General features: G+C 36.3%; 1 protein-coding gene across 1 annotated transcript in view; it reads right to left on the reverse strand.

Annotated features, from left to right (window-relative positions):
- LOC579064 overlaps nt 1–7,905 on the reverse strand; it is a 55,631-nt gene extending 47,726 nt beyond the window's left edge. The window contains exons 1-2 of the mRNA XM_030984936.1: nt 7,754–7,905; nt 229–622 (exon numbers count right to left, since the gene is read on the reverse strand). Coding sequence (XP_030840796.1) covers nt 229–622; nt 7,754–7,759 — 400 coding nt within the window. The 5' untranslated portion in view covers nt 7,760–7,905. The remainder of the gene's footprint in view (nt 1–228; nt 623–7,753) is intronic.
- Between the last annotated feature and the right edge of the window lie 3,916 nt (nt 7,906–11,821).

Here is an 11,821-nt window from a genome sequence, read left to right on the forward strand (position 1 = left end):
GGAAAACTGTCTCCTTCCATTGATATTGGTAATAAGTTCAGAAATTCTATCCCGAAATATTTCGTTTAATATATTCCGATTACTAATCTACGTTGTGTAACAAAAACAGATGGAAAGCGTATGACAAGGGGACAATTTCAGTAACCACACAGTGTATGCGATTTGGTATAGAAACAAACTGAGACATAACTGATAAACAAGGATAATCCTATGATTGATATCACTTACTATCTATGATGTAGTAAAGTGCTAGACCGAGAGCGATTACAGCGCACACCATCAAACCCACAACCACCAGGAGTATACGTAGAATTGACCGTTGCTTCTTGGCGCGGTTTTCACGTTTCTTCGTCTGCAGGTGACCCATCTGAATGCCAAGGTTCAACTTCTCTTCGACATTGGGATCCATGGCACCATCGACCATGTACCGAGACTCCGGTTTGGTCGTAGTACCATCCATTACGTAATGGGACGAAGTGGAACCCCTGGACGATGATCCATTTGACTTTCCGTTTGACCATCCGAGGTCGTCTTCAGGCTTGAAGTCGGTGTTGAAGTCCTGATTTTGGCGGTGGTCGCCATCGTCGCGATAGCCACGGTTATCATGGCTAGCTGCACGACCCTGAAAATAGATATGTTGTTCAATTACTGACAGATATTACGGCTAAAAAGCCCACGAAATACAAGTACCATTTTGTCCAGTATTTTTAGTCTCCTTTTTTCTTCTTTCTGTCTTTCTTTCTCTTTTTTTTTCCTTTTTTCAAAGTGATGTGTTACCAATATAATATGGCTTCGTAGATTTCATGGAAACTGCATCGAGGGTTACACGCTTAGAAAAGATTCCTACTAAATGTAAAAGGTATTATGTGTCAGTAGATATAATGCATCTGTCTTATAAAACTGAAATTTAAAAAAAAAAATGCTCTCCTCTTCGCCATGTTTACAAGTGCCATAAACATGACAAAACAAGAATGACCGAATAGTCTCTACCTATTCACACTTCTCAACAAAAAAAAATGTCTTCCTCTTCTCCTCATTCTTTGTTTTTCTTTTTCTATTTTACCAATTCAGTTTACATTCCTTTTTTTCCATTTTTGTTTTGCCCGAGACAAACAAATCATGTTTCTGTGAAGAGTTTATGACAATAAATTGTTATTTCTTGTTTTTATTCGTTAGGTGCCTTAACTTTGAGCATCACATGACTTGATTGAAGCCATATTTTAGCATTCACGAACAAAGCTTTTACTAAATAGATTAGACTTGTACAGTTCGCTTCTTTAGAATTATCTTTATCCTGATGCGAATGCATTTTGGCAAACGCTCTTTGGGGGAAATTACCCAAGTAGGCCGTACGTATAAAATATTTATTTTCAAGAATATTTTTTTGATAATAATTGTGTATAGGCGATATTAATGATGTCTTAATTTCTCCTATATTTTAAGTGTCATAGTCCAAAACATGCTAAAGAATATATGCCTGTCAAAATGGCATTTACAAGACGGGGAAGGGGCTAGAACTGCACCCCCCCCCCCCTCCGAATTTTGAAAATACAATATTTTGGTATATAAACCCATCGATTATTAATAACGAAATTACATTTTTGCCGACTTGCCTAGCTCGCTCACAAGAAAATAGAACCTGGTTTTCGGAGAAGATGCCCCTTGCCAAAATGTGCCCACACGTCTATGTTTATAGCTATAAATAATGTTATCGGTTGAGTGGCCTCCAAATATTTTTTGTCAGAATCCATTGGTTTCATGCACTAGAAAATATCGGTATCACCAGCCTTGAAAGCTGTGTAAAGTTGGTTTCTGCCGTTTGGGTTTCAAATGGATATGTGTCATCTCATATCCAAACAAAACGGTCTGTGTAAAGAGCATTATGAAGAAAATTCTGTGGTCGCTTTTCAGGTGATCCAAATATATTTTCTTGAATTGATATGAGCGATGTCAAAGCGATACAAAGCTTTAAAGGCATCGTTTAACAATGTTAAAACTGAGAAGCACGGCCCTACATGTTATCAGTGTCTGTGATATGGTGTAATATTGAAGCCCTAACAAAATTGCGCTTCAAAATGACCAATAAGTGCCTCTAAAAAGTAAAAATCTTTGAGTGACCGGTTTTACCATATTCGTTTTCCCAAGTAGAATGTAGTGCTATGAAAACTACTAGGAAAACACAAAATTTGATTTCGATTTCCAATCATGAATATCTTGATAATCAGACAGGCGATCGGCTTGTAAAAGTCATGGGGTTCCTGACAGACCTACATGTTTATAATTACCATTGCAGCATGAGCTAAATCAAGGATTTTGATTCAGAATCTGAGACAAAGTTACCCAATCCCTAGAAGCTGTCTTTCGTTTTTTTTTGCAACCACATAACAGACAGACTCCGCCTTCGACACACACTGATCGTCATGCATGACGAATGGTGCAATTTGACCTATCGCCTCTTATTCTTTACAATCTCTTTCCTCTCTTGTATTAAAAGATCGGTATGGTACGATTGAGTTGTCAGCTAACACTGGCTTGCCTTAGCTGGTCTTTTAATGGAAGATACACCTTGAGTCGTTGAAGGCTGCGTTGTATTGGAGAAAACTCAAAACGCCACAGAGAACGTGTTATCTTTAGATATTCCACCTTTCCCAAGAATTTATTAAAGATACCTTGTCCAAGCTTAATATTGTCAAATTGTTTTGAAATGAAATCAAATTGAGTTCTATCTTCTTTTGTACTTGTTTACAATACCGTTTCAACAAGCCAAATCACAGTGCATAACTTCGCTTAGTGACGTGTTTAGTAAGCAAAGTGCAGAGTGCCGAGAACCATTTCCAAAGTATTAATATCACCATTCATATTCCTGGATTTGCAGAATGGAATTGGATTTAGTAGCGGTATTGCAGCGAGCGGCTAAATAATGAAAGATAACAACAAAAGTAATAATAATTATTGGATTTATATACCGTTTTTTTTTAGAGGATACCAGGCCCTATCCCTTAGCATATTTACAATTAAGAAGAATTTATTGTAAAGGTACGTTTTCAGAATATTTCTGAAGAAATCAATTAAAGTACCATTTGTTTTTCTTTTTTCTTTTTTCTTTAAAAAAATTCTTTCGCAAAAATGTTTTTTTGTTTTTTGTTTTTTGTTTTTTTTATAAAATAATTTTTTGATGCAGGATATAAAACAAATATACCATGCCTCTATTCGAGGTACTGGTTCAAACTATGGGCCTCGGTGGCTCCAAAAGTACCATTTGCTTTGGGGCTGCGCCCCTCAGCAAATAGTACTATTGGAGTCACCTCTTGCGCATAGTTTTAACCAGAACCTCTCAAGACAGTGTATATTTGTATACTATTTATAAAAGACCGCTATGCATTGAGTCACGCGTAGCACGACGAGAACGTGGACTGCTACGTGTTACATCCTTTATGACGTCCTTTTAAGGCCTTAAAGGGACTTGGTAACATTGTTCAGATGAGAGATAGTAGTGCTAAGGTAGTGACTTTAATGTTAGATGTACAATTAAAGATAATCTGAAAATTTGAGCGAAAACAGACCATTATTCATGGTACAAATTTAGAAAAACTGATCTGATCGATTCCTTAATTCTCCCAACTATATTATTACAATTTAATTATATTTTAGGTGATACGAATCCTCACAAAGCAATAAAATGGCTCTACATTCCATTCCATACATTTAAGTGTTGACAGATTTTTTATAGCCTGTTTTATGTCTTTTTTTTCATGGAAAAACGGTTGGGAAAATTCAAAAATTGTTGGGAGCTCACTGTTTAATAGAGGATGTCATACATCGACTCCTTCAAAGAAAACTATATATATCATCGTGGTTTGAGAATTTGTGCAGGATTGTTTGCATGTCAGAGGGTTAGTACAGTAGAAGGAATATAGTAAGTAACATTTTATACAAAAATTAAGCAATTTTGTCATCAACCTTCAACAATGTTACCAAGTCACTTTAAAAGGACGTCACATTGCCTTAAAGGGACGTTGTAACATTATTCAGACGAGAGATAGTGGTGCTAAGGTAGTGACTTCAATGCTAGATGTACAATTAAAGATAATCTGAAAATTTGAGTGAAAACGGATCATTATTCATGGTACAAATCGGGAAAAACTGATCTGATCGATTCCTTAATTCTCCCAACTATATTATTCTACTTCTATTCTGCTACTTGTCAAAGCCTGTTCAGCATCAAGACAAGGACAATTTAATTACATTTTAGGTGAATGTAAATCGTCACAAAGCAATAAAATGGCTCTACATTCCATTCCAGACAGTTAAGTGTTGACAGATTTTTATAGCCTGTTTTATGTATTTTTGTCATGGAAAAACGGTTGGGAAAATTCAAAAATGGTTGGGAGAATTTACTGTTAATCACTGTTAGAGGGTGCCTCACATCGACGCCGTCAAAGAAAACCATAGATATCTTTGTGGTTTGAGAATTTGTTCAGGATTTTTAGCATGTCAGAGGGTTAGTATAGTAAAAGGAATATAGTAAGTAACATTTTATACAAAAATTAAGCAATTTTTTTCATCAACCTTCAACAATGTTACCAAGTCACTTTAAAAGGACGTCACATTGCCTTAAAGGATGTCACACCTAGCAGTCCACGTTCTCGTCGTGCAAAACTGAAAGTCCCTAATAGTTGTCCTTATGAATGGCGGTTCTTATGAGTTATGAATAGCGAGGTAATTTTTGTATGGTTTGCTCGCTATTGATATTGGCCGCTATTCATAATTCATTTTGTCACGCTTCATGGATAGCGGTCCTAATGAATAATGGTTCTATAGCTTGACACTAAGCAACGAATTGAAAGGATTTGAAGCCAGCCTGTTATCGGGATTTGAAAATGAAAAGGGAAGGAGCTGATGAAGGTCGAGGTAAATATGATGTTCTCTGCTGCTGAAAGAGTAATGAGATGTAAAGATGAGGAAGTGTGTTTAAAGGTTTAGACCAGTTCTGGTCATGCGATTGCATTGTAAAAGAAACGTTGTGGAATCGAACAGAAAAGGTTGATCATCTAGCATGTAAGTATTGGCGTGTACTACAAGGTTCTGGAATCATCAAAATGATGAGAAATTTGACCCAGTCTTGGTAAAGTTACAAGCACTGTACACAGAAAGATGTATATGCGAATACCCTATATCTATCCAGTCCAGATAGATATAATAATTTACCAAATATATCAATTAGTAGGCGGTTTCCCGGCAAACTTTGTATCATCACGTATTAGTCAAAACATATTCTTTCACAAGATTGGTAATAAGAGCTTCCATTTCATTTTTGAAATGGAGGCGTTCCAAAACTGGTCTTTACCTTTAACAAAGATTTAAAAGATTGAACAACTATCCGGTATTGAATTCTGTCAGTTACTGGAAGCCAGTATATTTTGTTTGTTTTTTATTGAAAATTATTTATTAAAAACGATACATAACAGCCCGAAGCTGTATTGCATATCGATTCACAATACAATATAAATCGCATTTGAGTTTGCAAAAATATACATTAATCTTAACAAATTGATAGCATAACATAGTTCAAGTCAGTACATTATAAGATGAATCATCCTAGAGATGTTGTTATGAAACGCTGAATGAGGGAGAAGAGGGAGAAGGAGAGAGGGAAATATCAGGAGAAAACGGTGAGCGCATGAGAGAGAGACGGAAAGAGAGAGAGAGAGGGAGTGATGAAAGAGTAAGAGAGAGAGAGAGAGAGAGAAAGTTTTAACAAGATCTACATTTAAAACATTATAACGACAGAAAGTAACTTAACCCTAATAAGGCCGTGCTATTTGAGGTCTTAGTATGGCCGGGGGGCCATTATGGCCCCCCCCCCCCCCCTTAAGATCTCGGCCGCGAAGCGGCCGATCGCCGCGAAAATTTGCACGCATGTCAAGTGAAGTGTATAGAATAATATGATAATTTCAAATTTTTTTTAAATTCACTCATTTGCATATTTATGGTAATTTATGCAAATAAAGTCATAAAACTCACATTTTTACCCATTAATCATATATTATTCATAATTAGGCATTCTTTTTCACTACATATATTCATTAGACCATTCTGAATAATAATACAACACAAAAATTTGGAAGAGCCAGCTTATTCCTTATGTTATCCCTTGTTTTGATAATTTCTTATGTATTTCATTGTTTTTTTAACTTATGTATTTCATTGTTTTTGTTGTTTTATTTTATTTCTTACTACAATTCAACTATTTTGACACCCAAAACAACCACCTAAACTTTAAACAAGACCCAATAACCCATGTTTGATCTGTTTTTAGGAAAAATGACTTTTCCATATGTTTTGTACACAAATCACGAAAATGAGCGATTTTCGGGCTGACATGCAAAGACAAAAGGTCACGTGACCTGGTAACCGTAGGTCCGATTTTCAAAAAAATTCTTTTAAAAGTTGCGCAAGACTCGAAAGAAAAAAGTCAGCGAGTGGCGGGGCGCCATCCATATGCGTTCTCGAGCAATCAGAAAAATCGTGGAGGGGGGGGCATAATGCCCCCCGGCCTTATTAGGGTTAAGCATGGATTGAAGGGCATATCAAAACTAATAAATCAACGAATTTTAAAATCGACAGATATTCAACTCTTTTAAAAATGAAAAGAGGGTGCACAGAGAAGAATAAATCGAGTACAAAGATGATCAGTAAACATAACAATACAAAAATATTAAATTCGATATTTGGCAGTTTGAGTGTGAGAGAGAAAGGAAAAGGAAGAGAGAGGGGGAAGAGGGAGTGATGAAAGAGGGAGAGAGAAAGAAAGTTTCACCAAGATCGACACTCAAAACATTATAACGACAGAAAGTGACGTAGGCATAGATTGAATGGCATAAAAAAAAACTAACAAATCAACGTTTAAAAGAAACACATATTCAACTCTTTTAAAAGAGAGAGAGCGAAATAAAGAGAGTGGGAGAGAGAAAGAGAGAGAGAGTGAGAGCGATTAAAGAATGAGAGAGAGAGAGAGAAATAGGAAGTTTTAACAATACAATGTCTTCATTAAATACATAATAACGAACAAAAAGTGACATAGGCCCGGACTGAAGGGCATATCAATACTATCAAATCCACATTAAAAAAAAGACACATTATTCAATTCCTATTGACATTATACATCACCATAATATTTTCGATATAAAAAAAATAATTTATCGATGGGGTAGTTTAACCAGGTATCCGGTGTTGAATTATGTCAGTAACTGGAAACCAGTGTAAAGTTCATTTAACAATTGGGTAGCGTGGTAACATTTACACGCTTATCCTGGAAACGTAATTGGAGTCTTCCCAAATACTGCTTTGCCGATTCCCAAAGCGAGGATCCGCCAAAGTCAAACCTGGAGAGCTCTGACAACATTCTCTTCCAATTACCCTTACTCAAACACTTATAAAACAAGCAAACAATGAAGACATACATGCATGCGTAAAAGTATGTTAACACTACAATTTAAAACATATAAAGTTTCTATTACTGACATGTATATAGATTTATTAAAGAAAAATATTAAAGAAATATTCATGAAAAGTAGTGGACGAGGAATTTGCTTGCTGGGGAGCGAATTTTCTCTCTTTTATTGTTTGTTGTTCATGTTCGTAAGACCACAATGATCATATTAATCGTACTTTCGCATCATTTCTGTCTTCTTCAGTTTAAATCTTCCAAACATTGAATATAACATTACCCTTTCTTGTAGCATATACATACCTCCATTCCTTACTACCAAATCCCTCCAATGACTCCGTCGAAATGTGTAGATTTCGGGCACGGAAGGAAAAAAACAAAGATGTCTTGACAATCCTGGCCAAGCAAGTAATGCTGTTGTTAAGCAACTAGTGCTTGTGTGATTCCTTATAGAAAATACACACACAAAGCAGCGAATTTGACGTGACTGACTTATTAGAGCAATATTATGACGTAGGGTTCGCATTGGGACCTACAGGATGTTCTTATTGTTTGCCGAGAATAAAGCAAACACTGCCTTTATGCTTTCATTTTCATTTTCAGTTGATGGTTATCAATAGAAATTACTGGATGAAGTCAAACGCTGAAAGATGAGTGGAATGAAATCTGCAAGTACGGACACGAAGAGCACATGGAGCTCTAAAATGACAAAAAAATAACCTTTTTTGCAGCAAGGCCGAGTTGTCCCCGGGTGCGAGTTAGCCCGGATTAGGGTTAGGTGGTTCAGGGTTAGGGTTAGAGTTAGGTTTAGGGTTAGGGTTACGGTAAAATGACCAAAAATTACCTTTTTTGCAGCAGGGCCGAGTTGTCACCGGGTGCGAGTTAGCCCGGATCCATTAATACATACCCCCACCCCGGCCTCCCTGCTATATCTGTCAGAAATACACTGGAGTCAAAATATATATAACGGTCATTTGAGACAAAAAAAACACAGTTGGGAAGAAATGAGAAAGGGAAAGGCAGAAACAGAAATTGAGAGTAGGATAAAGAAAAAGATATCAATTATTCCCGAGAACTGGATGTCCCATAACGATAAAGCTTCTAAAGCGTAGACTATTTAAAATAAAAAAAAATTTGTGCTGGTCAAGAATCTCAAGTTTTGACGCAATGATGTGGTTTTAATATCATCATGCCTAAAAATAAACTTATTGTTCGCAAAATACATCTAACTGCAGCACAAAGATGAATCAAGATTTGGAGTTCGATTATATACCGAGTCAAAAGAAAGCACAGGGGACAAAGTCTAATCATGCGCCAGATACCTTTTACTTGTTTGCTGCAAATCCTTTTTTTTTCAACAAGTTCAAGTTCGAGCAAACGAAATAGAGTAAAGAATATGAAGTGCGTCAGTCTATTAGCTTTTAGATTTCGCTTAGGAAATGTAAGTTAAAGTTGATGCCCAACGCCGCTTTTACACAGGGAAAAAATTCTTTAAAGTTGATTAGTTTAAAGCCTATCTGCACTAGTTTGGCAAGGAGGGATTAGATCTCCCTGCGTGGTCACTGACAGGTGGTTATTTCATCAAATCAGCTATCAATTAACATATGAAAAAGGGGACCATGGGGGATCGACGGTCACCGCTTAGGCATTGTTGGCTATATAGAGAGCGCAAGTTGCTACAAGTAGTGTAGTTCCGCTTTAAAGAGCTTTAAACTAATCAGCTTTACATACAATATCATTCACACACAGAAAATTTCAGTGCGATCGTTTCGAGATTCACTGCTCTTAAATGCGCAGTAGGGCCATTGCTCATTGTGTGTTTACTATCAGGCAGTTTGGCGCGCGCTCTTAGCTCCACCCAGTTAGGGCTTGGAATCTGGCTAGAAGACATTAATTTATATTTGCATTGACCTTCATGCTCTATCTCCTTATTTTTTTTAAATTGATTATATCGTGAAATTAAAAAGACAAATCGGAATTTGATAATTGCCAATGCGGTTTGTTCATTTCCGTGTGGTTTTAAGCAGCTTATGATCACGTATGATCTCTCTCTCCTGGCTTGGAATCTGGGGTAGAAGACATTAATTTATATTTGCATTGACCTTCACGCTCTATTTCCTGATTTGTTTGAAATCAATTATTTGTTGAAGTTAAACAAAATAATCGGAATTTGATACTTACCAATGTTTGTTCATAAATACCAAATACAGAGGAGGAAATGAGGTAATGTCACCTAAATTATTATGTTAATGGATCACTAAAATCAGGTATCCAAATAGACTTGACCTAAAATAATATCATAAATAGCTATATATGATTACATAATACGGAATCTGATTTATATAGACTATGTTTAAACACAATAAATGTAAGAGGAAATAGAGAAAAATAAAATGAATTTACTCTATTGCATTTGATATTTACTTACTTGACTTAAGTGCTCAGGACGGAGTGTCCCCTTGCGCTCCTACGGGTGGTCTGCCTCCATTCATTTCTGGCCTGGGCTTGGTGTTGGGCAGCCTCCAGGCTTAATCCAGAGTCTTGGCGGATTTGGTCTTTCCACCTCAGGGGAGGACGTCCTGGTGGCCGTGGCACAGTAAAGTAAATTGCATTTGATACCTGTATTCTAAATATTTGAATGATAAGAATACACGATACTTGTATATCAAATATAACCGTTCTCAGTCCCTATATGCTTTTGGAGGATAAAGAACAGATATAATTAGACAACAAAACGAAAATACTATTCTAATCACATACCAACTAAAGTTGAATTTAAGGAAAATTGCTCGCGAAAAAACGAGTTTTCAGAGTTTTCAAACCTCCTTTTGTTTCGTCAAACCTCTTTTTGTTCTTTACAAACCAGGTTTGTAAAAAACGCGTAAAACGCGTCATATGACGTACGAAAACCAAGGTTTGTCGACAAACCTCCTTTGTGAATTCGGGCCAAACTCTTTACAGTAAAAAATGGATATGGAGTGCATACAAAGATTAACAGCAGCGCCATACGGCGTCAGCACACACTCTCTACGTGCGGAACACCTATCCAATTGAAAAGCAAGCTTGAAAAAGAGAGGAAGTAATAGTTAAAAGTTCGCTTTCTAAAACAATTCACGAAAGATATGTACAGACATACATTCTTCAGCCAGGTAGGGATTACAATGACTTTAAGCCAGGCTGAATATGCCACTGACATTGATATGAACGATTCTGTAAACATAGGAAAAAATAACCATGTGAGAGCCTGCGGCATGTATGAATGTAACATTCTTGTATCAGGAGATATTTTTAATGTATTCTTTTTTTAACATGGGCACCATACCCTACGAGGAGTCCTCAGATCTAGGGATGTCATGTTACCCCCTCCTCTCCCCCCAAAATGCATTTCATCCATTCAGGAGGAGTCGCCAATCCTATAAAGCTAAACATCATTTTTATTTATTTTTAGATACAGGAAAATGCAGAAACAAATCTATTCAACTAATTAACAAACGTATTGCCTGCGAAAAACTGAAAAAGAAATATATATATATATATATATATATATGTGGATGTTACAAAAATCGAAGTGGTATGCTGTTAACATGGAGGATTTCACTTTCCCTACTTTATGTATTGTGGATTACGGGAAAAAACATATTATTATAACATGCTAAGAGTCGTATTAATAAGAAATGGGACATTTTATGAGTTCATCAGGAATTTGACTATTGCATCCAGACATTTCAATTTCATTGGGCTTAATTGAATGTGTTGGCCTAACAAATTGAGCAATGAGACAATATTTAACAAGCAGTTGCACTTCAAATCCAGGAGAAACGTGGAGGTGTGTTGCATGAAAAGTAAAGGATCCTTGAAGAGTTTTAGAAGATGCAGACATGTAGCTATGTTTGTATTTACAAAGTAAAACCCAAGTTCAACAAATCAGGGACGACATTAGCGGTCCAAATTTGTACAGGGCAACTACCAACAACTTGTTTTGACATCGTTTGAGCTTAAACTTCGAACTGAATTGATTGACGTTATTTATTCAAGATGATTAACCTTAAACAAATCATATATAATTCAAAGCTAAACAATTACGGAAAAAACGAGAGAGATAAACTTGCATAACAACATGATATGAGGATAATAATGAAAAAACCAACACAAGGATATATTATATAAAAGGTACTTTAAATGTTCACAAAAGGTGAAATGGGGATATGAAGAGAAAGGAAAGGGGGAAGAAAGAATGAGAGAGAGAGAGAAAAAAAAAGGGAGATAGAGAGAGGAGTGGAAGATGAAATGAAACACGTACACCTAGAATAAATCCTTGAGAGGCGTTGGCTCTGAACTGTACTGTTGGGGAAAAAAGGAGTTTGCTCTGTG

The sequence above is a fragment of the Strongylocentrotus purpuratus genome, unplaced genomic scaffold, assembly GCF_000002235.5.
Source record: "Strongylocentrotus purpuratus isolate Spur 01 unplaced genomic scaffold, Spur_5.0 spur5_scaffold_14, whole genome shotgun sequence".
Classification (NCBI taxonomy): Eukaryota; Metazoa; Echinodermata; class Echinoidea; order Camarodonta; family Strongylocentrotidae; genus Strongylocentrotus; species Strongylocentrotus purpuratus.